Consider the following 27,847-nt stretch of genomic DNA (forward strand, 5'->3'; position numbering starts at 1 on the left):
CTTCATGTGACATCATTGTTCTATCCAGCGCTGGTTCAGTAGCTCGTGTCCGTCAGTAAAGCATGGCTTTGTTACAAAAACAATGAAAATCACTTTTTGTGCTGAGTAACACATTCCAAGTAAGCAGCCTTTTTATGTGTTTGTGTGTGTGTGTCTGTGTGAAAGAGAAAGAGACATACATACAGTCTGTGGTGGAGGCTGTTTACATGCAACATTCTTAGCAGGACTTCAGTGTAGAATTTTTAATTAACATATTGTGAGTGATGTTGACCAGGGAGACTCTATTTTAACTGATGGGCGGAGTCTTGTGATGGACACACCTTTCTTCAAATACACAGCCACACTTCACTTCAAACGCTGCGTCCACTCTGCTGTTCGGTTCACGGTAAATCAGCATTTTGTCTTTCGTTTGCCTGTTATTTTTGACTTTTAAAACCTGGAAGTAAAGTTAATGTAAAAAAGGTATTGTATGAAATAATAAATACTGCTATCATCCTTCACTGCTGCTGAAACAAAACAAATAAATGTTTATGTTCCCTGTTTAAGGATTATAAAATGGATTTCTTGACTTGTGGAGAGACGGACCCATTGTATGCCAAATACAACACTTTTCCTGGATGGCATTCATCACACATGTAAGTTCGTAGAAATATTTAATTGAAATGATTGTCACTTTCTTTGAAAAGATATGAAAGTCAGGAGATTACACCCAAGCATTACGTATTACATTTTGGTTCTCATTTGGCAACATTTAATATGTCAATAACCAAATTTACAGAGTTTATTCAGTTTTGAACCCATGCAGATTAATACTGAATTCATAAATGACCATGATCCAAGTTTCAAAGGTTTCACAAAAACTGTGTACAAAATAATATGCACACTATTGTGATATTTTAATTATGGTCATATAATTTGCATTTGAGTTCTAAAGATAGTGTTAGTGAGAGGATAACTGATTTTCAGGAAAGAAAGTAATTTTTTTCATTAAGATTATTTTTTACCTAGCAATCATTGTGTTGTAGATACAATTATATAGGTTACAATTTACATAACCTAAATTTGCTGTTTCTCTAGTTTAATTTGATACTTTGCATTCATGCTAACTTAAAACCCACATGCTAAAACAGTTTGCTATGTTATGGCTATTTGGGGTGAGGATAGTTGTAACAGTTCACTAAAAATGTTAAAACCAGCTCCTTATGATGATCCCAATGAGTCCAATTATCCAATCACATCCTCTATTGAGGCAAAGTCATGTGAGGTTTTTGTTGCACATCAAGGGATTAATGTAAAATGTGTTTCCATCATAGTTTATGTGCATCTTCTTGTTGGATAAAAACACTATGCACCTCAAATGAGCACACACGGTTTTTTTTTTGTGCATGTTTAGAATTTATGCACATCTTGACATTTGCATCCAGCATTTTTTTGTTTTTTTTTGTGATATCCCAAAATTCACATAAAAATAGGTAGATGACAACACAGCTAGTGACTGAATACAGTACACACACAAACTCACACAAAATGGTTTACTTTAAATGGTTCACTTTATTAAAAAAAAAAATGGTTATTCTTTATTCTTCAATCAAGATTACTGAGTAACTGATGCTCAAACAAAAAGTGTTACTTTCATCCCCGGTCTCCCCTAATGTATATTTGCATTTCTGACAAGTGCAAAAACAATATTTAACATTAAATAATATTTATATGACAATATATATATATATATATATATATATATATATTATAATTACATTTACAATGGACTACTTGCACCTGGCTTCATGACATGAATTGGAGTGATGACATATGAGTTGAAATACTGTGGCTGTGGAAATACTTTCTGGTTGAAGGGTTGAAGGGTTATCATCGCTCTAAACAACTAAACTCTTTAAATGCATGGTGATAACTTTAAACAGAAAGTTTTATTAATCACTAAATCTAAGAGAACAGCACATCAAAATAATTCCAATATCAACACAGAGAAACGTTATTGAGGGAATCACTTTCAGAGTGAGTTTTACTAATGAATAATAAAAGCATCAATCATATTCACAGAGCATATAAACATTACAGTACAGTACAGTAAAATTATTGTCCATTTGATGTTGATGTTTGTTTATGGATGAAGTTTAACTTTGTCTGTTAGATCCATCTTTTAGGTCTGTTAGATCCATCCCTCAGTTAACACACCAAAATATACAATATGAACAAAATCACCCCTTTCATTATTTTTTATTAAAAAGTTGTTTTAATTATTATTTTGTGTCATTGACCTTTTACCAGGTGCTCAAATGCACATGACAATTCATTAACAAAATGTTTTATACATACGGGTGTTTACCTGTGTTTACTTCATAGTTTGTTTCTCCCCAATGGGTCACTGCCTTTCAGAGGTGTTTATTTTTCAAGATGTACCAAACCTGGAGGATTATGTAGAGGAGTGTGTCAGCATTAGCTGTCAGATCACCTGCAGCGCCCTGACTCTCCTGTCGGGATTGAGGAGTGAAGATGAGGTTAGGCTGATAATACCTCAGGGGGATTCCTGTTTCACCCTATGGATTGACTGAGCCAGTGCTTACAGAGCCAGAGTCAGCAGCTTTGTCTGTCCAGGAGGAAGAGTATGAGGTCCTGGATGACTAGGTGTGTGAGCTGGTCATTACATTCTTACCAGTGGGAATAACTGTGGAGCTGGAAGAAGAGGAGTGGCTAATAGACTGGGTGACAGAAGTAGTGCTTCCAACTCTGATACCCACCCACAAACCTCTTCTGCCTTTATAAGTCCCATCCCATTCCTATGAAAATAAAAATTCATAATATGTAGGATATACAAAGGACCGATTTTACAGATTACCAATGCCGAAGAACATAGACTTCAAGAAAAGCATAGTTTCGTGAAGAACAAAAAATATAAATGTCTCGGCTATGGAAACATTTGAGACTTTCAAATTTCTTGAGGCCATCTTTTCTGACTTCATTAAATGGAAGAACAACATAATGGTTCTCTCTGAGGCGACTGCATTTCTTCTCTGCATATCCTGATTCACTGGTACAATCCTCACCTTGTCCATCACAGTCTGGTTTTCATTGGCCTCCACGGGTGAAAAGATCACAGGTCGTCACTTGAGTAACTTTAAACCATGAGAGTCTCATAAGGGAGAGCAAAGAAATAAATTACGATTCATTTATTATAATTTATTATCTCATATACTGTTTATCTTCATTCTCTCCCTTTGCTTTCTTTTTTTCCACTGTATTAACATATGCTCATGTTTTGTCATTTGTACTATTGTTGTTGTGTTGCTGTGCTGACAACCAACGCAAATACCCAGGTTCATGAACAAATACAAGTGAAATGGGTGAAATACCATAAATGAGAAAGCTAGAGACAAAAATACATATTTTATGTGTGAAGTTGTTGTGCAAGTAGTCCATAGATGGTTACAAATGCATAGACTTCTGTTCATAGAATATAAAACACAAGGTACTAAACCAAATATGCCATAATGGACAAAAAAACATGGTAATAGATTAAATGCATTTTGTTTTGCTGTTTTTATAAAACCGACAAAGCAGTGCAAACTTGATTTTGCAAAGTAAAAAAATGCATTAACTAAAAGAACAGGGGTCTATATTATGAACCCAGTTTAGCTGGCCAGGTATGTTTCAGTTTAGTTTGTGCCAACCCTGGGTTTTAGGCACCATGAAGGTGGCTTGGCTTTTAGCTGTGTTCATTTGCCATGGTGACTTGGCACTCCACAGCTAACCTGTTCCAGGGCAGGTTATGTATTGATTTAAAGATCTCAAACCAAAATTTGGCCAATCAGCCAGAGTGAGCAAAGTGACAAATTTCTGACACAGAGTTTGTTCAGCCACCATCATGGTATAAGCCCCAATTCTGGACTTGAGGGTTAAAACTATTTCAGATTTCAAATTAAGTATGGATTTAGTATGGAATCTTCTTTTCAACAACAATATATAAAAATGTCACAACAACAGAGAAACCTTGCCTTTTTAGACCAATAATGATAAACAATAATATGTTTTTAAAGGCAGATTAATGGTTCTGATTCAAATTGATAAAAGGATAGGGCAGGGATTTGATGCCAGGTTTGCTGACTCTTCATTACAGTTAGCTTCTGGATTCATTAACCTAAGGATTTGTTGTCATTTATGTCACTTCAAATTTTTACATGGTATGTTCAAATTTTTGTGATAACACATTACTTTTGTTTTCTTCCTATCAGGTGTCAGCACAAACCTTCTACAGCCACTTGCCTTCAGAACCTGTCGGAGTACAATGGCTCAACTGGTAAACCAAAAACTTGGATGGCATCAGGAACCAGAACTAGTCGGGATATTTATGACTTTAACAAGCAGACTGAGATATCATCACCCACAAGTTTTCCTTCACAAAGCAAGTTATCTCACAGAGAATTAACTGACTACATTGGTGAGGTGAGAAATCTTTCTGTACCAACAGAAAGACAGAGATCAGATAAGGGGAGGTATCCAGAAAGAGACAGATATTCACAACACAAAGGGTGGGAAAGCACATGGCCAATAAACTACAGAGGAATGAGAGAAAACTTTGGAACCAACATTCACAATGAGCTACAAGCTTATGTCGATTGCTATCATCAAACACTTTCCAAACAAACACCCCGATTTGAGGCTGGGGAGTGGAGATCAGCTAGGTGTGCTTCAGACATGGAGAACGTGTTGGGATATAGCCAGTGGGTTAGTGCAGAGACCGATGAAAAATTCCAGCCAACTGCTTTAACATCACAGAAAAAAGACAAAACTGACCTCAGCAACAGAGAGGGGGAACACTGGCTGAAATGGAGCCCTTGGAATTTGAGAAATACAGAATGTGTTTTCCCAGTAGGATCATTTAGACAGCCTCCGTCCTACATGGCACCACCAGCATACAGCTCCCCGAAGGATGGTGACAAGCTAGCAGGAATACCAAAAGTTACTGCAGAAGTGAGTGTGGAGCACTTTGAGAGCAGAAAAAATAACTTTACAGATTCGACAGAAATACATCATGATCCTTCATCAAACTATGGATATTATTTACAAAAAAATAACCAGAACACAGAAAGTTATCACAGTGATATCACAAGTCTGGAAGCCTTAGATACTTCCTCTGTCATGCAGTACACAACAATGAACACAAAACTACCTTCTGCACAAGCGCAGCTTCAGTACAGAGAGCCTTCACACATGACCTATCCTGATATTACTCGGCAGAAGCAGACCAAACTTGCAAGAAGAAAAGGTGGCGAGACTGTGTTTTGTCTAGTGTCTCGTATGGGAGAGGTGTCAGGCTTGTCCAGTTCTCCAGAGGAGCCACTTAAATCCCAAGTGTTACCTCTGTTAACTGATTGCAAACCTGAAGACAAGACAATTACCACTGAGCAGACAAATTCACCTCAGCGCAACGATGACAGCAGACAAAATCAGGATGTATACTTGAAGAAGGACAAAGCTGTGAGGCAGCTTGAGGGATCCTTAATGCTTGGAGAGTATGGGCATACACCCATAGATCAAAGATCCAGTTCTGTCCAGGATATGGATAATGTAATAAAACCAGATGAACATAAAGAAGAGCTGCAAAGTCATGTCCAAAGGATAGAGTCAGATTGGTTAGACCAGGAGTCACCTATGCAGACAGATGGCCATGAGAAACCAATCACAGAGAAATTCCCATTGTGGAAAGAACCAAAATATCAGCATCATTCAACAGGTATGACGGAGCAAAGAAACGAGCAAAGCCAAGGGATCAACAATGAGTCCAAAGTTACTAACACAGAGGAGAGGAACAACTCAACAAATGACCAACAACACAGTCTTGTGCTCATTGATGCCACCTGTGTTGTTGTCAAGGTTGAGCTTGTAGTTCTTCCAGAGAAGGAACATGTCCAGTATGTGTGTTTGACAGAGGAGGGTCTCTTGCCAAGTACTAGGGAAAGGACTGATGTACAGAAGCAGCACAGCAATGAAATCTCAAGCCAGGAGACTCCTGAAAACAATACTTTGGACGAGAGAGTAGAAAGGATTTTTGGAATACCACACGAGTATCCCAGGACAAGCATACAAACACATGAGAGCATTTCAGAAGAACATAACAGTTCCTGTGAGCATTACACAGTGAATCCAATAAAACAGTTTGAGGAATCGACATCAGAAGCTGCAACTATTGATGACAGGCAATTGCAGGAAAATAAATTGATGGTGGGACATAACTTGAGTGGGACAACACTGGAGAATAATGAAGGTGTGGAGGAAATGCTCAACATAATGAAAGTGGAAGATGAAACGACAGCACAAGAACCTGAAGCTGTGCATGAAGACTTCAAGCTTGAATCAAATTTCACATCAGAAGATTCTGGGGTCCAAAATGAAAAGACCACCATACATATGAATCAATCCACAGAACAAGGAAATGGACCAATATTGGATGACAGTGTGGTTAATCACAGTACACAGAAAGATAATGAGAACCATCAAAAAGACACTTCTAAGGACCTTACCAAGGATACTTCAACAGAAGACAACATCTCAGATGAAACAGATGACAAGCGAGCACTTGTTTTGGATTGCTCTACACCTTGCCTTAAGAAAAGTGCAGAAAATTACATCAGAGAATTTGAAGATGGCATACACAAAGTGTTTTTACCTTCCCCTTTGGGTTTCAGTACTCTCAGAAGATCAAGCTCTTCACCTCATTTGTCATTTACCTCTGCTTCCAACACCTTGGATGGATCAAACGTATCAGCTGCTGCTGTGGTTTCTCACACAGAGAATGAACCACTGTTGTTTCCATCTTTTACTAATACAGAAAGCACCCAGCACTCTTGTTCTCCCAGTGTTCAGTCAAGCTGTACATCCACACTTCCCTCTCCTTCTTCAACTCCAGTTCCAGATGTTCCTTCTGATGTTTTACTCTGTACTTCGTCGCCCCCTGAACAGAAACAAAAAATACAACATGCCAAGTCTCTGTGGGACGTAGTTAATCGTATACGCAAACACACCGCTCCTGATTCCGAGACAGAGGAAGAGGACATGGTTGAGTTTGGGGAACAAACTGAAAGTGTAGACACTGACTTGATTCATGAGAGATTGAATAAAGAAGAGGAAGGAGAATTGGAGGATAACACTTTAGAGAACTCAATGAAAACAAATGATGTTTCAACTCCTGTGGCAGAAAAACACTGTATGTAAACTACTGTTGCATTGCAAACATACAGTGTAGTGAAATAACAACCCCAGTGACACCACACACACAGTATTTCACTGCTTGTGTTTGTTCCAGGCACGGCCAGTCTGTGTATTAGTGGTAGGAACTTTACAATAATGCTTTCTGCAATTTACATTATTATGGAAGTAGGTAGCAACAACTGAATTTTTCACTCAACCAATTGGTTAAAAAACAATGATTCATCCAGGAATGGAACATCCCGTGCTGTGTGTGAATCAAGCGGTGGTTAATTCTGATGCCTCTTCGTTTGAAACTATTTTACTGACATGCAAGAAGAATGTAGTTCATTCCACATGAACTGCTTAATTTCCGTTGCATAAATAATTTTTAAAGAAAGGACAACGTGAAATTTGTTATGCCTGTTGCCTGAAGCTGGATTTGTCAAATAATGAACATTACTGCGACTTGTTATCTCACAATTCTGACTTTTTTTCTCAGAATTGTGAGATATTAACTCTGAGAAATAAAGTCAGAAATGCGTGATATATACTTGCAATTCTGAGAAATAAAGGCGCAATTGCGTAATATAAACTCGCAATTGCAAGTTATAAAGTCAGAATTCCGAGATATAAACTCACAATTCTCAGAAATGAAGTCTGAATTGTGAGATATAAACTCGTGATTCTGTTAACATATCAGTCTTTTCTCTTTTTTTCAACATATCAGAGTTTTTTCCCCCTCAGAACTGGACTTTATAACTCGAAACTGCAAGTTTATATCTCACAATTCTGAGAAAAAAAGTCATAACTGTTAGATACAAACTTGCAGTTGTGAGAAAAAAAGTCAGAATTGCGAGATACAAAGTCGCAATTGCGAGTTATAAGGTCAGAATTGCAAGTTTATATCTCAAAATTCTGACTTTATTTCTCACAATTGCGAGTTTATATCCCGCAAATTTGACTTTATATCTAGGAATTTTGACTTTATAACTCACAATTGTGCGTTTCTCACAGCTATGAGAAAAAAAAAGTCAGTATTGCAAGATGTAAACTCGAAATTGCAAGAAAAAAAAGTCAGAATTATGAGATAAAAAGTCACAATAGCCTTTTTTAATTTTTTATTCAGTGGCAGAAACAGGCTTCCATACTTATGACCTGTACCATATGCAACATAGAAAAAAATTATCATAAACCATGGGAAATAAATCACATGCTATTGATCTGAAGCGCTCACAAATATAGAGATTTGCTTTTTAATAATAGTCCCTTGGGATAACCTGATTCCAGACAAGGTCATAAATTAAGAAAGAGTGACTAACAAGTGATTAACAAAACTTATTAATAAAAAAAATAATAATTCGCATCTGCAAAGACATTTTGGAGATTTTGTCTGTATTATTTGATGGTTTGTAGATGTTTTGTCCTGAAATGGTTTACAGTAACTGTAATTACCCTGATTCTGACTGGTGGTAAAAGATTTTTTTTTTTTTTTTTTTTTTTTTCCTCAGCACAGAGCACAGTTCTGAACAGTTGTACACACATTAAAACATAAATTTTACGGACTAAACCCCCCAAAAAATGTGCTTAATTGCAGAAAAAGAAGTGTTTAGTAGTGACCTTCCTTAAAGTTACACACAGATTTTCTAACTTCTTAATACATTTACCTCAAAATAATGGGACCCATCTATTCACCATGTATGAGCGACAGGGACACATGAATATTTCTTGATCATAATGTAGGAGTTTAGTTAAAATCTTAGTAGTTAATGTGGTAACACTTTATTTTACGGTTTCTTAACAAGTTGCTTATTAGCTTGCATATTACTACAATATAAGCCATTTATTAGTACTAATTAAGCACATATTAATGCCTTATTCTACATGACCTTATTCTACATCCATAATCTTACCCAATACCTAAACTTAACAACTACCTTACTGACTATTAATAAGCAGCAAATTAGGAATTTATTGAGGGAAAAGTTGTAATTAATAGTGAATAAGTGTTCCCTCTTCTAAAGTGTTACCGTTAAAGTCTTAACCAGTGGACTAAAACATACACTGTTTCAGTAGTGACAAAAAAGCGGGACACATTTTTTTACATAAAGTTTCATGATTTACATAGAAAAAAAAATTACATATATATATACATTAATATATATACAGCCATGTGAAAAAGTTAGGACACCCTATTGAATTCCATGGTTTTCCGTATTAGAACATCACAAAAAAAAAAAAAAAAAAAAAAAAAACTGGTCCTTGGCTGGTCTTAAAATTTTGAAAATAAAACCTCAGATGAACAACAACACATGACAAATTGCACCGTGTCATTATTTACTGAACAAAAATAAAGCCAAAATGGAAAAGCCATGTGTGACAAAGTTAGGACACCCGTACTGTTAAATTGGGATTATAAGGATAAATAACAGTCAAGCACTGCTAATCAAATACCTTTGATGAACTGATCATCAGCAAGTCTGAGCGCCTCTATGAAAGCATAAGCTTTGGCAGTTTGCTGGTCTGGAGCCTTCAGGTGTGTGTTAACACAATGCCAAGGAGGTAAGACATCAGCAATCATCTTAGAGAAGCAATTGTTGCTGCCATCAATCTGAGAAGAGTAATACGGCCATTTCCAAACAAGTTTATTCACAAGTGGAAGACATTTGAAACAGACACCTCTCCTTTCAGGAGTGGATGTCCCAGAAAATTCACCCCAAGATCAGACCGTGTAAAGCTCAGAGAAATGGCAGACAACCCAAGAAGTACACTAAAGACTCTACAGGCCTCAGTTAACATGTTAAATGATAAAGTTGATGACAATACCATTATAAAAATATGGGACAAAAATGGCATGTTTGGAAGGCTTGGCAGAAGAAAGCCTCTTCTATCTTAAAAAAAAAAAAACATTGCAGCACAGTTTAAATCAGGTCTGTAAAGTTGCATCTGAACAAAACACAATTCTTTTAGAATAATGTCCTTTGAACAGACGAGACCAAAGTGGAGATGTTTGGCCATAATGCACAGCGCCAAGTTTGGTGAAAACCTAAAGAACATATCAGCACAAACACCTCATACCAAAAAACAAGCATGCTGGAGGAGGGCTGATCATTTTGGGCTTGTTTTGTAGCTACAGGACCCGGGCACCTCACAGTCATTGAGCTGATGAACTCCATGAACTCCTCTGTATATCAAAGTATTCTAGAGTCAAATGCGAGGGCGTCTGTCCAACATCTAAAGCTGGGCCAAAATTGGGTCATGCAACAGGACAAAGATCCCAAGCACACCAACAAATCTACAACAGAATGGCTGAAAAGAAAAGAATCAAGGTGTTGCGATAGCCCAAAGTCCAGAGCTCATCCTGACTCAAATGCTGTGGTGAGAGCTGTGCATAAGCAAATGCCCACAAACCTCAATAAACTGGAGCAACACTGAAAAGAAGAGTGGTCCAAATTCCTCCAGAATGATGTGAGAGACTGATAAAGTCTCAAAAATTATTTCAATATCATTTTCATAAGTTAAAATTTATGGGTTATGGTTTGGGACAGCCACCTCCCAATTGCAAGCACCCAGTAAATGATTTTATATATATAAAGCTTACTGGTATATTGAACGTTATTGTTATTATTATTATTATTTAAAACGTTTGCGACCTTTTTAATGCTTTTCAAAATTATACTAAAACCAGCATTTTGGTTTCATATGATTGCACTATGCAGTTATTATTATTTTTATCTTAAACACTCTCATTGGTCATTGACATTTCACATCTTCCCTGTTTTCTGAAAGTTCTACCACTTTAATAAAAAAGGTTGTGTTGTGAACTGCCCCTATGTGGACAATTCAGACAAATGGGCTGGAGGTGTATATCTGTCCCCTGTGGGCGACCTTCTGCTGTTCGGTTTCCTGGCTTCCTCAGACCTCAGATGGCCAAAGTTATATTGGCACCGGTGAACAATACGGAGACGTATGTTGTCGTCATTTAAAAAAAAGACAACATAATAAGGTATTTCATTGAAGACATTCCCTGATATTACAACGTTATTGTGCTTTACTATGTGTGACTGCGAGGACGAGAGAAGATAAGAGAGAGAAGATGGATGCGGTCTATTCAAAAATGATCACCTATTCTAATTCACGTTAGCTGGCATCATCAAGCTGTCACTTGACAAAAACAAACAAAAATCCCAATCGATCCCAACTGAATCACCCATTTTAAAAGAATCGTTTGATTCAGTGAATTCAATAAATCATTTATTAAAACAGATACTTGCCACCACCTACTGGCGGTTTTATTTATCATAACATATTTATTTATCCATGACAAGCCTAAACCAGCACAAAAACACACTCAGCAAAATATTAATTATTGTTATCAACAAAAGTCCCCCCCAAAAATATTATATCATTTTTGACAATAACGCACACCCCTAAATAAAAGGCATCGTTTAGGTCATTTGGTACACAGACACACAGATTGTGTGCATGCAAGTGTGTGTGCATTGGTTTGGGAAGACCAATGTCTCCACACACAAAAAAAAGGTAAAACTTTTGACATTTCAGGCCCCACAAGAAAAACAGCTCATAAACCATAGTTCATTAAGTAAAGTTTTTTTTTTTTTTTTTTTTTTTGTTGTTGTTAAATAAAAATGTTTTTTTTTTTTTAAATATAATTTGTAATCACAGGATTCCGCCATCCCACCATCCCCCTTAATTTTTTTTTTACAATTTGACCACTGGCTACAAGTATCATAAAATTTATAAATAATCTTATATATATATAGTACATATTCAAACCTCCCAGCTCCAGATATAAAAATAGACTCTGACACCCCACATAGGACATGTGATTTGGAGAATGGATGGATGGATGTCTAACTCATCTCAAAGTGGCCTTATAAATATTGACATTGTTCTCAGGATCTCTTTGCACAAGCTCCACATTGAACATCTGTGGTAACACAGAGTCGTAGAAGTCCTGAGCGCCATGCTCTCTGCGCATCGTTGATGCCAGGTAGACAACAGCACCATCCCTGCACAAATGAACCAATGTGTCCAAAAGAAGAGGGAAGGTTTCAGGCAGGTAGACGATATCAGCACCCAGCACAAAGTCCCAGCTGGAGGAGAATCGGCTGTGGTCGAGGCCCCATGACAGCGCCGATACAGTGGGGGCGTCTGAGGGCCATCCTGAGAGAGGGGTATTTACTGCAATATTCATCTCTATCTGGGAAATGGCAAAAGGTAAGTCTGTGATGGTCACATGGGCTCCTAAAAGACATAAGAAGATTGTCTATGAGCAAAAGACTCCATTACAGGTGGGATATGTTTGTCATTTTGACAGCAGGTTTCTATCAGTAAACGTTTGTTTGCCTCTCTGCTTCCACCACATAAAAAGAAATTCATGTGTCAGCATTTTTAGAATTTCAATTGCACAAATATAAATCAATGATTTACCTAATCTTGCAGCCACTATGCCAACAAGACCTGTTCCTCCGCCCAACTCTATGATCCGCATCCCACTGAGATCGAGAGACATACTCTCAAAGAACTGACATAAATGCAGAGCCTGTGACAAAGGGGCACATGAACAAAGCTTATATAAATGATTTATTTGCCTAATCCATGTAATGGGATTAGAATTATAGATTATAATTTAGATTCACAATTTATATGTGATTTCAAAAGATTTAATGGATAGAATTTTAATTATGACTAAAGATCCTGTCTGAATTTAAAAAGATTTGTGTTTTCTGTGCTCTACCTGGGTTGTGTTACATCTCTGAGTTTTGTTTTGCTCAGTTCTAACCAGAGGATTGTGGGTCAGTCCATCTCAAGTGGTCCAGTGGAGGTTGCTTGGCCATTTTTATTTTTTCTCTTTTTGAGCTTTTACCTCAAGTGACGGTTTTATTATTGGGAGATACCACCCAGTGGGTGGCAGAAGTGCGCCGAATGTGAGACTCCTTTATTTGGCAAAAACAAGCGAAGTGTGTGCCGTTGCCAGTTCCTGCTATGGCACAGGCACATATGCAGCCTAGTATTTTCGTAGAATTGGCCTGTGTTGGAATTGGCCATTCATACCACAACGCTATGAATAATGCTGGCTTCAAAAACACAAAGTATTAGTAAACAAAAACATCCAGTTTTACAGCTGGAAACTTGTTTTTTCATGGTCAAATGTGCGCAACCAGTTTGATATATCATATTACAATTTTGAAGTACATGGAGTGGCTATAAGGAAAGTGAGAAGTAAGTGAGTGAGTAAATAAAACTGTATTTGGTTGCAATATAGTTTAGGTTTTTGTATTCATTTATTTATGCAATGACTGAATTTAATTACATTAAATTACATTTCACTGTGTGGCAGAACCTGCTGTATGCAAATAACTCACGGAGTCCCAGACTGACGCAGCGACGCCAAGGTTCGCGCTGTAATCCTGATGAATCGTGATGTTCAGTCCGTGAACTCTGTATGTGTTGTCTGTGCTGAACGTTTCCTCAAATAAACCATCTTCTGCTGGAAAAATGTCTCCGATCATGCCGTTTCTGAAATACAACAACTGAAGGATGCGCGTTTATAACATTAAGGAGTAAAGCTTGCAGAAGTAGCGAACAGGACAGAAATAATCAGTCTTGAGTACGGAAAGCCATAAGATCCAAAAAACACCAGCACGTGCTGTGTTTGCACTGACAGCTGCGGTGTCATTTGCCCATCTATCATGTCATGTAGTTTTATCTGTTGACAGGCTCTGACTTCTTTTTTTATGTTTCTACTTGAAACATTTCTTGAGTTTTCAAGAGTGATACAGAAGTGATTCATTGTGATACAGAATGTGATGTGAAATACACCCTGCTGAAAGAAAGAGAGAATGGATGCAATCACAAAATTTGTAATGGTTTTTCTGGTTATATTGGTTTTAACGGAAACTGTAATGGACTGTGGGTTTCTACTGGTAATTGGTCACCTTTTGTTGGTGGTTTGTTAAAACCACTAAATCCTAATAGTATATGTCACAAAACACACTATGGAAAATGATTTTTTAATGGTTTGAATGGTTAAAAGTTGACAGTTTGTACCCTGAAAGCACACGTACATCTCGGAGACGTCTATTTGACGTCTGCATTTACATCTGCAAGACATCTGTAAGACGTAGTTTGCTCATCTGCAGATGTCAAATAGATGTCTGTTAGATGTCTTTAAGTTATGATTTAGAATGTATGTAAAACTGACATATTACAGATGTATGCCAGATATTTGTACACAGCAGATGCTTTCCAGATCAAGAGATCTTTAACAGACATCTTGCAGATGTACGTGTGCTATCTGGGTAATGTTTGTAATGGTATTTGTGGTGGAAACCTTTAGAGTTTCTGTGATGATTTCTATTGTTTGTTTGTTGTTGTTGTTGTTGTTCTCCAGCAGGGCAGCAATGAGTTTGTGTAGATGCAGAGTTGCAGCCAGCAGAGTTGACGTCTGCGTAATATCATTGCGCCTGCGGCATCAAATTTCCTTGATTATTACGCCAAAATGAGAGTATAGTTCCTAGCCATATTGACCTAGAAAATCACAACTTTTTCGTTTATTTTTCGTCCGTTTTTGTACACAATGTAACTACAGAAGAGTCATGTTTTAAATAGGAAAATTTCTCTTGGTCATTTTTTTAGCGAGATGCTAACAGTCTAATCGAATTCAATTATCAGTGCTAAGCTATGCTACATGTGTTACCGCCAGACCCGGAGATTGGCTGAATGGATTCGAAAATGGTAAAACTCAACTGTTGAACTCTAGAGGAGTTGGAATATCAAAGTATATATAACTGCAGACCAGAGATCTCCAAAATTGGGCAGGAACTCCAAAAGTGGGCAGAACCTCCCAAATGGGGCGGGGTCTCGTAGCGCAAAAACTTTCCCCATTGGCCCTGGCTTTAGCCTATACTGTTATTGACTTACATATCAAAACTAAACTTCATAAATTAAACATTGTTTGTAGTTGATCTCAAATAAAATAAACTATGCTATATAAATAAATATGCTCAGTGAGAGCACTGCCCCAAAGCTTGCGGCCCGTGGTTAATGATTTAAATGGGAATCAACCCACGAGCTCTCCCACGAGCTGTTCCAATGAAGCGCAGGGGAAAGGTTTTACTCTATCGCTTTGTTTTAAGGAACAGGGGTGTCCCGGGGCTTGAAATTCGCAGGGTAGGAGGGGGTAGTGATGCTGGATGTAACTAAAAAGCTCCAATTTTCTGGTAAGGTCCAGTTGGGGAGTTACAGAATGGCCCGATGATTTCATATCGCATAATCTTATTAACTGTTTATCTGCCACGCTATTCAGCTCCAATCCCGCCGTGCAGTCAATTTCACTGGATAAGGTTTGTGTAAGGTGTGGGGTAGGTTTAGGTGTTAGCATTTGTGTAGTATAGTGTAGGAAATCAACACTTTGATTGACACAACCAATAAAATCTTGAAAATTAGCTGTGGGGCGGAGTTTGCGCTGAAGTGGATTTGGGGGAAAATTTTCGCATGCATGTCATGTGCCTGTCTATCAAAGGGAGGAAGCCACACCCTATTTTGGAGTGCCCACCCCGTTTTGGAGTTCCCACCCCCAATTGGAGATCTCCAGGCTGCAGTTATACCCCTCTCGGAAAATGAGCCTATTTTCAAAAAAAGTGGAGTGTTCCTTTAATGCATTGTTTTTCCTTTTGGAGTATCGGTGAGCATTTGCTTCTTCAGGTCAGTACTAAATAAAAAACATCATGCATTTTGTATGATCCCTCTTTATGACAATTAACATTTTACAGATTCTGCAAGGTGTATGTAAGCTTTTGACCTCAACTGTATATAATTTTATGTAAGTAACTCCTATACTGTTGGTAGAATTTGCCAAATTTCCTATTTTTGCAGTTTGAGTCTCTGAATAAAATCAAGCAGTTTTTTCTTCCATATTCTCACTATATCAAGCCAGATGCAGACGTTTTTCTTTCATATTTTGTCTAGTTTCAATAAACTGTTCAATCAATGGTTTTCTGACTATTGTTTCATATTTCAGGCTTTACAGGTAAATATCATTAGTAGTATTATAATTATGTTATTAAAATCTTAAACAACTCTACACCACAAGATGGCACCCTTACATACACCACAAGATGACATCTTCCCTCAAGTTTGTATCTGCTGTGCATTAGTGACTGTTTGAGATGGCTATTACATGAACACTTGGAATATTTTCATTGATCTAACAGGAATATGGCTCTTACTGTTTTTGGTGGTCATAGTTCAAAATACATAGATATGAGCTTTTGACTTATTTCAGTTCTCCACTTCATTTCAGTGCAACTTCGCTGTTGCGAAACAAGTTCCAGACCACTCTCGACCGATGTCAATGAACCATTAAATGTTGAATCTTAACATGGTCATCAGATCCTGCTTTAGGTTTAGAGGCTACTACAGCTACATTGAACTGACCTAAGCTGCTAGTGTAGATCTGATGGCTTCCTTCTGCTTGATTCCCAGTATCACGGGTTCAAAGCACACGCTGAAACTTTGAACGCTCTGTTTAGTGTGATCGCTGTACTTCTGTCAAAAGCTCAGAATGGCTTCTGTTGGAAATGTCAGAGCAAACACAGGGTGGCCTTGTATTCATCGCCTTTGTTTTACTAGAACAGCACAACTCGACACTCGCATTCTCAGAAAATCTGCTATTAGAATAAGTAGCTTAAAAAAAAAAGTAGTAGAAAGTGAAGTTTTCTTGTTTTTTGTGCATTGTTTTTAAAAAAAAATGACATAACCAGCAATCTAAATGTTTTTAAGAATACAGCAAATGCAGTAACCTTTAAGGTTTTTTAATTATTCAACATAGTAATATTTTGTGATTTATTAGAAATCATACTTCAAGTAGTTTTATCAGCAGTTATTTCAAGTCTGCTATTATTCCAAAATATACAGTAAATGGCTGATCTTATATCAGTTCAGAATTTCACACTTAAATTAACAATATGTGAAAGAAAATGACTTTATGGGCTTATAAAATATGTGTAAATGAACATATGGAGTAAGACCAAAGGAGACGGGTCTGCATTGGTCCTTATTGCTACATTTATGAACAAAAACAAAAACAACATATTTCAGATACAGTAGCACCAAATCTCAATTTCCATGAGCTGCTCTTTTCCATGGGCTCTCTCATTTCCTTTGCAAACAAACATTTATAAATGCACAGCTTTCATAGGGTCTTTCATAGTCTCTCTCCTGTGAAATGAAAGACCCCAACTGCTCTTCATGAAGATCTACAGCATGTCCTGTGCAACTTCATCCAGCAACGGACATTTTCTGCTTCTCTTATATGTTTACACTGCCTCTCTTTTCTTGGTTAGGTCACATGGATAATGAATCACGGGTCAGAAACATGTTTCTGCTAAGTCTTTGAGCTGGTATCCACTCAGATAAGCTGCAGAGGGAGTCATAGGCAGTGAAGAGCAGTTCACGCCTTCTTCCCTTCCTGCTGCTGGGCGTTCCAGCGTCCTCCTGGCTCTCTGGATCTCTAGTCAGACAGGGCCAGTTCTGTCACATTGTGTCCCAGTCACCTCTGACCTTCATATCAGCGCTCGATGAAACGAAGGTTGATCTGTCTCTCCGGGACAAGAAGAGTTCTGGTCATCGGAAGGACCGGACCACTGTCTTCTGCCGGCTCCACATTGAAGTGCATTAAAATCTGTGAAAAAAACAATCCATGCGTCAGAGATGCAGTCATGACATAATGAGGTCAAATACAAGCAACATATGCACAAATTAACTAAGATCAATAACATGCATTTAGAAAACTGATTGTGTGCATGCATGTTCGACACAGAATTTTAAGTACCCTAGAAAGTGCCAGGTAGACCTCCAGTTCAGCGATGCGCCGACCGATGCAGCTGCGTTTGCCCACTCCGAATGGCACAGAGGCGTACGGGTGGCTGCCCTCGGAACGGCTCAGCCAGCGCTGCGGGATAAATGCATCCGGATCATTGAACTGTTTAGGGTCGCGGGATGTGGCATAGTGGCACAGAGTGATCAGAGTCTGTGAGGATCAAACACACACCGGCTTTAGTGCAAATCCAGATTTTCACACCACTTACAAAGTAGGGCTGCATGATGGAATTTACAATCATGATTGTCATCTGAGGAATTTCTTTTTACATTTCATCAGAATTTTTGCACTTTGGTGTAACACAGATCAAGATAACATCAAAACACACATCAGGGCTCTACAGTGCGACCATTTCGAAATTACTGCATGCGACTTTGAAAAAACATTTAGGACCCGATCAGCATGTTTGCATTGCGCTGAGGGGAGCTTCAAAGGTTTCTATGTGTTTTTGCAACGTTGAGTAATGCATCACAGACATATCTCACAAATCCTTTCATAAACAAAGTGTCGAGAGTGTAAATAAGAGATTAATTGTGCAGTGTAGAGAGCTTTGTTGATTATAATGGAACTTTGTGAGATTGCGATGAACTAAGATGAGTGACAGCTTTTAATTAAGTTTGTAAATGAGATATTGATTTAATACAAGTTAAATTAACAAGAAGTTAATATTAAGTGACTTACATTGTCTGACTATGACACTATTGCCTGATTTTGCTCTATTTCGTCGTGAAAAATTGTTTGAAACAAGTCCCATTCATAAAGACAGTCACTTGCTTTATTCCTGAACAAATCAGCCATTTAAACAAATCAAATGAATGAATGATTCAGTAATTAAATCAGTGACTTGCTGCCACCTACTGTCAGTTTTAGTTTCATTTTTAAAGTATATTTCAGTTTTTTAAATCATTTAATATTTTCAACATGAATTTCCACTCATGCCCCCTCTGAGCCTCATTAAACATATGAAAATACACCTACAAGCCACTTTTGTGTTCTTCTGTGCCACCTCTGTAGTACAAATTAATTTTGTTAATACTGATTTCATGTGACTGGTAACTTACTCTTATTTTACTTGTTCTTATTCTGTTGTTTTAATCAGAAATTTTAAAAAGCTTATAAAATATAATTTTTTAAAAAGACGACATGCCCTGCACATTCAATTTACCTCATCTAATTTCCTGATTTATTATATTTAGACTATCATTATGAAGAAGTAGCTTCTCTCAAAAGCTAAACCTGTCAAATTCCTATTATTAAATCCAGCAGTTCCAAAATATATTCTTATCTCTCTTATCTATTCATATTAAAGTTACAACACAAAAGCCTTTGTATTGTGGCACAGATGTTGCATAAGGGCATTTTTTCAGCAAGCACAATCGTAAAAAAAAAAAAAAAAAATATCGAGATCTGTGTTTGGATTTATTAAAGTTTGTTATCAGTTTTGATGTTGTTATGAGGTTTGATGGCAGATTTACGGCTGGTTTAGACTGGTTGCGTTTTTACCTGAGTAGAATACTCAAAAGAGATTGCTGAACTCCAGCTTACTTGTCAGTTTGGGAAGATTAAGTAAATCTATAGAAATCGACCGATGTATCGGTTTTGCTGATTAATCGACACCGATAGTTGATTGGCAGAACTATCGGTTATCGGCAAAAATCCATGCCGATAGTTTTCCGGGTTGGGTCAGCTGCTCGAGCGGCCGAGGAGGTCGTAATTATACAGCAAAGTCCCCATAGTCTTTGTTATACAGCACGAGAGCGGCCTCTAGTGGCGGAAATCACTGACAGCACTTGCCGTTTGTTTAGACAAGTGACACTGCGTGCACAGAGCGGGACACTTCAAAGGCGGATATAAAATATCGAGGAAACGGTGTGTACAGTATACTGTAGTGCATGTTTTCATGTCATTACTAAGCGATGAATTTGTTGACTAGATGCTGCATTAGTGGAGAAAGGACAGCAGTATACTTTTACCCGTTTGGTGATCAAATAAAGTCTTGTAGACCGCCGCTTGAATTAAACGCGTCGTGTTCAGTGTGTGCGATACCGGATAGCTGCGAGTTCTTCTAGACGTGGCGCTGCACTTTTGCCCGTTGTGTGACTAACGTATTTTTATATTTTGATTAGATAACCACAAATGTTCTAGAATAGAAGCAGTTAAATTGTGAAAGTACACAATATTCATATGTACGCAATTTAAACACTGTGGCCTTTGTGTAGATATTTAAAGATGGCCATCTTTAGCTTGATTGTTGATGTAATGGTAATACTTTACAATATGAGTCCATTTGTAACATTAAGATTGATAAAAGCTGTAGAATGGACGTATTGTTCCTTGTTAAGAGTGTGTTAATTTCAGCATTTACTGATATATTTTAAAAATTTTAGTTGCTTTTGTTAACATTAATGAACTAACTGTAATGATCAATATATAAATAATATATATATATATATATATTTTTTTTCATTTACAAAGTAATTAGGTTCAGTAGGCTACTTTTTACTATTTATTTTCCATTCAATATCTATTTTAAAAACTATTGGTCAATTAATCGGTATCGGCCAGGGTGGTCCAACCTAGTTATTGGTATCGGTAAAATCCAATATCAGTCGACCTCTATTACTAATGATAACGCAAATGTAAATCACAATGATAATCTGATTTATCACTAAACATAAAAGCTAACAGAATATGAAACACTCACATTTCTAGGGATCAGATATCCTCCAACTGTAATATCCTTGTCTGTGATGACTCTAGCGTTGGCTGGTATTACAGGATAGAGCCTGGAAAATGTTAGGACTTAATTTAATATAATGACCTCAGCGGTGGATAAACTGTATTTGACGTAAGAGTGAATGCACAAGGCTTTCATGAGAGTACCTGAGGATTTCCTTCATCACGGCCTTCATGAGCGGCATGGCAGCCACATCATGCGCCTCTGGGACGCTCCGGCCCTTCATCACGCACAGAACCTCATCCCGCAGCGCGGTTTGGATGTCAGGATGCCGAGAGAGTTCGTACAGCGACCACGACAACGTGCAGGAGATCTGAAGCAGTCAATGAAAAAAACAGACAAATATAGCTTTAACATATCCTCTAAACAGATATTAAATAAAAATCAGCATTTACTGTTAAATGTGTTCATACATGGATTACAAAATTATTTGTTTCCAAGGATGGAAAGAAATCATCAGGTAATCATGTCATATCATGCCACACCACTGTAAGAACTCCCTGATTTAGCTTTCATCACAAATGATTCCGATGTTAACCGATCACAGAATCGCTGTTATAACACTTGATTTAAAGGTGCACCAAGTATGTTTTTGTTAACACAGCACTGGCTGATATCTTGGTCAAGAGGTGTGGATGCAAAAGCAGTAGTTTTGATTAGCAAGGCCACTGCAGAGGACAGTGTTATTATAAGTAAATAAAACAAAAAATAAATCAATAAAAATGTGTTACTTAAAACAGAATTAAAAACAAACTTTTTATTTCAGCTAGTTTCTCATTTTCTCATTTTCATTTAGTTTAATGTGATGTACTAAATCAATAAAAAAAACTACACAGACATTAAAAAACGAATAAAAACACAACAGAATTACTAAAACTTTAACTACAATTACACATAGAAAATATAAAAATAAGATAGAATTAAAAATATTATCTAAATAAATATATCTAATAAATATATCTCGATGATATTAACATGACACTGCTATAACAACATAGTTCATCATATTAAATAAAAAATCATATTTATTATTCACACCACACCACATTTATAATGGCACAGACCATATCATTGAATTTTCATACCATTTTTTTCCAGTTTGATGAGCAATACAAATATTGACAGACAATCAGAATCCACTCGACTTCAAAGAGCACCCAACTGTAGTGCTTATAATAAATAATGTTATTGAGTAGCTATCTTTATAATTATATATAATTATATCATTTTTAATGTGATATAATTGAGTCTTAATAACAGGAGGCTTAACCTTATCAGTTGAGTATCTGTCCCGGCTGAGCTTTCATTAAAGCTATTGATATGACATGATTTTCAGCAGACCTTTCAGAAGAATTACTAATTTTTTCAAATGTGAAAGGTTTTAATGGCGGGATCATCACTGGAAGCAATGTGAGGTACATACCGTGTCGACGCCGGCGAGCAGCAGCTCGGTCACGTTGCTGTACACGGATTTAAGAGGAACTCCGGTCTGAGATAGGAAGTACGTGAGGTATCGTCCTTCTAAACGCTCTCCTCGTGCCATCTTCTTTCTTTCCTCCACAAGACGCTGGTCTATGTGGCCCTTAGCTACGATGACAGAAAAAGTTTGAACATCATTAAGCCTGTTATACAGCCACAATCACAGTCCAGATGAAAACACTGAATCACTCATGCTCTCGGATTTCATCGAAAACATAATTTGTGTTCTGCAATGAACAAAAGTCTTACGGGTTTGGAACGACATGAGGGTGAGAAATTAATGACAAATTTTTCATTTTTGGGTGAATTATCCCTTTAGGCTCCAATCCTGTTTCTGGAGAACAATACACCCATCTGTCATGATCTAGCGCTTTTGAAGATCTTCATGAGCTGCTTTAGGTGGAAGGTAGATCTCCAGGAACATTATCGAACGTCGCTACTTTAAACATTACAGATCAGGTTTAGCTTTGGTTGTGTTCCACTTTGCTTTCAAACACACATTTGCAAACTTCCCTAAGCGCTTCCCCTTGGGGGAATGTCCATATAAATTTTCCTCGACCCCTCGATTTTGACCAAGTAAACGAGTCTACTTCATATGTACACTTCAGGCAAGCTCCATATACCACAACGCAACACGATCGTGATGTGTTGTAGTGCTGCATTTTTCCAAATCTGTTCCCATGAACAAACAAACATTGAATTTCATTGTTTAATTTCAACTTAACTTCCTGCAAAGTGTGGCCAATTGAATTTCACACTAAAAAATTTAAGAGAAGGCCCATTTTGAAAAGCCAATTTTTGCCCAGGCGTGCCCTAGACACAGTTGGTTTCATGTTCATGGGAACCTTTTAACCTCCAGCAGACCTTATAATACTCACCAAACTGGAACATGTAGTCCCAACAGCGGCAGAACGTCTCCCAGGGTTTGGGAAGGAGCCGGTGGAGCCACTGAGGCATAGCCATAGTGAGAAGCGTCATAACAAACATTGTGTTGATGGACTGGATGAAACGTTCCGTCTCCACAGGAACGACCGGATCGAGACAGCCGATCCTGGACTCAAACAGCACAGAGGAGATCCCTGGAAGAAACGGCAGAAAAGAAACTCACTTTAGTTTCTGCTGGATTTATGAAGGTAAACCAAGTAAAATAAATTTTAAACAATTAATACATTCATGTTCTCTTGATGAACATGTCCAGAAAGCACACAACCCTGTTAAGAAAAACCAGCATATGCTGGTTAGGCATCTTTTGAAGCATGGCAGCTGGTTTGAGCTGGTTTAAGCTGGTCCTTAGTTGGTTATGAGATGGTTATAAGCTGGTCCTGAGCAAGAGCTAGTTGCTCAACCAACTAAGGACCAGCTTACACCAGCTTAAACCAGCTGCCATGCTTCAAAACATACCTAACCAGCATATGCGTTTTTTCTACAGAGAATGAACGGTATTAGCAACACTTCAAAGTTTGAAAATCCAACTTTCATGACATCTCCTTAACACTTTAATACATTTTTACCAAACAAGTGCTGTTCTTTCTCAGTATTTTTGTCTTGTTTTCCAGTAAAAATACCTGAACAGCCTTAAATCAAAATAAAGCAAAGTGGCATTAGATAAGACATTTTGTTTCCTGTGAAATTGGTCAAATTTAGTTTAAATCAGGGGTGGCAAACTTAGTTTTGAAGGGCCGGTGTCCTGCAGAGTTTAGATCCAATTAGCCTCAACACACCTGCTGGGAAGTTTCTAGCATGTCTAGGGCTTGATTAGCTGGTTCAGTTGTGTCTAATTTGGGGTTTGGAGCTAAACTCTGCAGGACACCAGCCGAGTTTGGGCACCCCCAGTTTAAATAAAGAACAAATATCTGCCAATGGGCTCAGAAAAAAAGGTTCAACGCTGTAACTTTGTAGGTACTCTAAGAAAAAAAAAAAGCCAAAAGGTCCATCTTTGTACCTTATTTACCACTAAATGATACATATTAGTACCTAAAACCCACATGTTAGTACAAAAAGAACAGCTCAGTGTACCTATTTATAAATAAATAAATCCAAATTTGTAAGTTTTCATACCCCAACAACAGCTCTTCGTTATTGTTTTAAGCATAAACTCCATTAATTTTGTTGTCTTTATACCTTTATTTTGCAAATGCATCTTGGTTTAAGGATGTTAAGGTATTTGTAATGAAATACAAGACAAAACTTGAGTAAAGGAAAAACATGAATAAATCTCTTTTGCAACTCAGTTTTAATTAAAGCTTTGGAATGGAGAACCTGTAAGTGACAATCATCATACTCTAATCTAAAATATCACTTAACATTTGATATAAGCTCTTTCTTTCAGTGAGTGATTTACCTTCCAGACCGAAGCGGTAGAACTCAGCAGAGATGTCAGTAATGAGGCTGCTGGAGTTCTGTTGCGTGCGTAGCTTAAGTTTTTGGATAAGGTCTGTCACGACAGAGTTGAGTGTGCTGTCATACGCCTCCACAGCTTTAGGCCGCAGCATGTGCTTCCCCAGCAGACTGCGCACGCTCTGCCACTCCTCCCCTTCACTGCAACCCACACACAGAGATCAATGGAGGCAGGGAAACAACACATCAATGACGACAACTCCAAAAACAAAAATCACTAAAGAAGCAGGCAGAGGAAGGCACTGCAAAGTCTATCTACAATGAGAACTGCTTGCAAATGCTTCACTTAATCACAAAGACAGAGATGCTGGTCTCTATGATTTGCAAGCGAGTGTCAGAACTCCCAATCATTCATGCGCTGAAAGACGTTTTCGCTGCATGATGTGTTAAGCACTGCTGTTATTTATCTAGAAACACTTTCCCCTCCATTTTTATCAGCAATAAAACTAATTAATTTTAAAAAGCGACAGCACATTGCAGCTCCACCAATAATGTTCAGCAGTAAGAATGCAATACAGTGTTTACATGTGAAGTGTATGTACATATGTGACTGATTGCATGTAGATTTACTGTAAGTCTAAAGAGGTTTTTACACAGGGTGCTCTGTGCCTGCTCGAAATTCAGTGAAAAGCCACAATGCTGCAGAAAAAGACTAAATTATACTTGCTCAGCCCTAGTATCAAAGTATGCAGCTTTAATTGCTGTGTAAATGCATTAAACAGTCTGCGTGAAGACATCTAAATGCTACTTCAGATGCGCATCTGTGCCTTTGCAGTGAGAATCTGGCATCATCTAATTAAATTAAAACAACAGTGTGGACTACTGTTATGACGCCTTTTCACCTTTTTGGAGCTTGAGTCTGTTATTGTACGGAAAGGTCTTGAGTGAACATTATCTGTCGTCATATAGTACAGTAAATAATGATAGATTTTTTTTCCAGTTCTCATTAACCAGTTTCTTAACAGGAATTGGTCGATAACTATGTTTCCCTGGTGTCTTTTAAGTCCTTGTGTGGACAATGAGATGTAGTACATGTAAAGCTGGCTCTATTTTGCACTTTATTACTCTTGCAACCAGTGTTTTAACTGTGATCATAAAGGTCGAGCTGCATGCATGCAAACTGCTAGAAATGCTCAAATGAGCGAGCGCTTGTACCCACGCAGTCAGGAGTCCGTATCCTTCTCCGCGGAGCTTGCGGTAATCCTTCCAGGACGAGAGGTCCGAGCGCATAGGGTGCTGGCCCTCCTGTCTCAGCACCTGCTCGATCAGCTCCGGTTCGGCCACATGGACTGTCAGAATGGGCCCGAAGCTAGCTTTCCACATGGGCCCGTACTTTCTCCTGCCCTCCAGCTTCAAAGAGAGACACATATCATTTACTCACTCACTTTAATTTCAGACACACAGTATTGATTCACATCGAAGCCATTAACAAAAAAATTAATGATGTGGACTTGACATCAGATTTTTAATACTAGTTCAAACCCTCATGTTGTGTTCCGGTCATTTTGACTAGCAGAGGATATTCAATTACATTACACTGGAGCAAAATTCCCTGGCTTTGCTCACACAGGATATAACTAAATTTAATAATCACTTTTATATTTTTGAGTTTTTTCCGACACCAATTTTAGACCAGTCAAAAATGACCAGCCTACAAAAATGATAAACTTCTCATTATGCTATATTATTATGAAATATTAGATTAAATCTATTCTTTTAGTTAGCACAGGTTTTGTGTTTGTTTTTGTAAGTGATTGATCATGGTTCTCATTCATTTGAGCTTATGTAACTCAGTTTTTGAGTGAACACTGATAAAATTGGCCACAAACAATGCTTAAGGTGCATAAGCTCACATCAGTTTAGATCAATCACTACCTAAAAAAAATATATTAAACCTGTGCTAACTGAAAGAAAACAATCTGTCAAAAAGATTAAATCCTTAATTCGGTGATAACACAGCATAATGAGAGATTTACATGTAAGGAAGACCAGTCATTTTTGGCCAGGAACACCAAATTAGGAGAATTTTCAGCACAGCACAAGGGTTATGGAAAAAAAAGAGCCCAAAACGGATTGATCATTATATTACATTGTTCACGTTACTGTTTTTACACAAAAAGATTAGGCTACTGATTAATCACATGCAACCGATGCTAATGCAACAGAGTGTGTCTTAAGTAAGCAGTAATAACGTTTTTATTAATATTCGAAAGCAAGAAACAGAAAAGATAAATCAAAAAAGAACCAGCACCAATAAGCAATAAAAGATCTGTCAGCACACGCACCTGCAGCTGATGGAGCCGCGACAGTCCGCGTCTAAAAAACAGATCCCAGATGAAGCCCGCGACTGAAGGTCCGGGCATCTGCTCGAGCGTCTTCACCTGCCGTGACGCAGGCACGGGCATGACGTCAGCCCAGCGGTCCATGCACCTGAGCAGGGGAAACGCACTCCTGCCGGACATCTTCAGAGCCTGAGGCAGCATCCTTCTCAATAAGTTCATACAGTGCGCGCGAACGGACGCTGCAGCTCATCCTACACTCGCGCCGGTACTCTATTTATGTCGCACGAGCGCCAGACTTCCGCGCACACCTTTCTTCGGCTCAGCCAATGGCGTACGGAGAGCGCGAACGGCCTGCCCACTGATCTGGGAAATGGACGTGGTCTGATCTTTCATAATGTGATACGCGGAAATCTCTCACACGGCTCTTCAGGATAGCAGCAGCTCTGGACGCTCAGTCGATGAACCGATATATTGATGGGTGATGACGTAACTGGAGAATATATTGATTCATATATGAATCCTGCGTGTGTCCAGTCCTGAGATATTACACAAACTGCCTATCCGACCTGATCCATAAGTCAGCAGCGTTAAAATCAAACGAGAATCCCATGATTTATTGCTCTGCTTCATGCATATGATATTGATATATGCTATTGGAGGCCATGATGGGATCCTGACCTGATTCCAGTGATCGTGGCTGACATCCAGACATGCTGAATGAGCTAATATATCAACAGTACTGAGAACCGCCCCGAGTCTCATCTGTGCAATGGGAAAGATAGCAGCAATGCAATCCTTTTTCAGAGAAACCCAATAGAAGAGAAGCGTGTCTGGCGGTATTGA

General features: G+C 38.0%; 3 protein-coding genes across 4 annotated transcripts; 1 reads left to right on the plus strand and 2 right to left on the minus strand.

The window, feature by feature from the left end:
- Positions 1-276: 276 nt before the first annotated feature.
- si:ch211-159e12.5 (uncharacterized) lies at positions 277-9,385 on the plus strand. Of its 2 annotated transcripts, none has more exons than XM_051122937.1 (3): positions 277-385; positions 547-635; positions 4,251-9,385. In XM_051122937.1, exons 1-3 carry the CDS (start codon positions 311-313, stop codon positions 7,228-7,230), a joined length of 3,144 nt encoding a protein of 1,047 aa, XP_050978894.1. In that variant the 5' UTR covers positions 277-310; the 3' UTR covers positions 7,231-9,385. The 2 variants fall into 2 exon arrangements, with proteins under 2 accessions (XP_050978894.1, XP_050978895.1); XM_051122938.1 differs by having other exon boundaries at positions 374-462.
- A 1,626-nt stretch (positions 9,386-11,011) lies between these two features.
- Positions 11,012-13,900, minus strand: LOC127173238 (EEF1A lysine methyltransferase 3). Its single transcript, XM_051122989.1, has 3 exons — positions 13,593-13,900; positions 12,658-12,769; positions 11,012-12,471 (listed from the first exon to the last, which is right to left on the minus strand). The coding sequence occupies exons 1-3, from the start codon at positions 13,737-13,739 to the stop codon at positions 12,083-12,085; spliced, it is 648 nt and encodes a 215-aa protein (XP_050978946.1). The 5' UTR covers positions 13,740-13,900; the 3' UTR covers positions 11,012-12,082.
- A 3,126-nt stretch (positions 13,901-17,026) lies between these two features.
- On the minus strand, positions 17,027-27,268 carry LOC127173226 (25-hydroxyvitamin D-1 alpha hydroxylase, mitochondrial). Its single transcript, XM_051122977.1, has 9 exons — positions 27,008-27,268; positions 25,882-26,072; positions 24,667-24,863; positions 23,204-23,404; positions 22,270-22,433; positions 20,993-21,159; positions 20,814-20,895; positions 18,062-18,259; positions 17,027-17,911 (listed from the first exon to the last, which is right to left on the minus strand). Exons 1-9 carry the CDS (start codon positions 27,221-27,223, stop codon positions 17,798-17,800), a joined length of 1,530 nt encoding a protein of 509 aa, XP_050978934.1. The 5' UTR covers positions 27,224-27,268; the 3' UTR covers positions 17,027-17,797.
- Between the last annotated feature and the right edge of the window lie 579 nt (positions 27,269-27,847).

The sequence above is a fragment of the Labeo rohita genome, chromosome 11 (genome assembly GCF_022985175.1).
Source record: "Labeo rohita strain BAU-BD-2019 chromosome 11, IGBB_LRoh.1.0, whole genome shotgun sequence".
Lineage (NCBI taxonomy): Eukaryota > Metazoa > Chordata > Actinopteri > Cypriniformes > Cyprinidae > Labeo > Labeo rohita.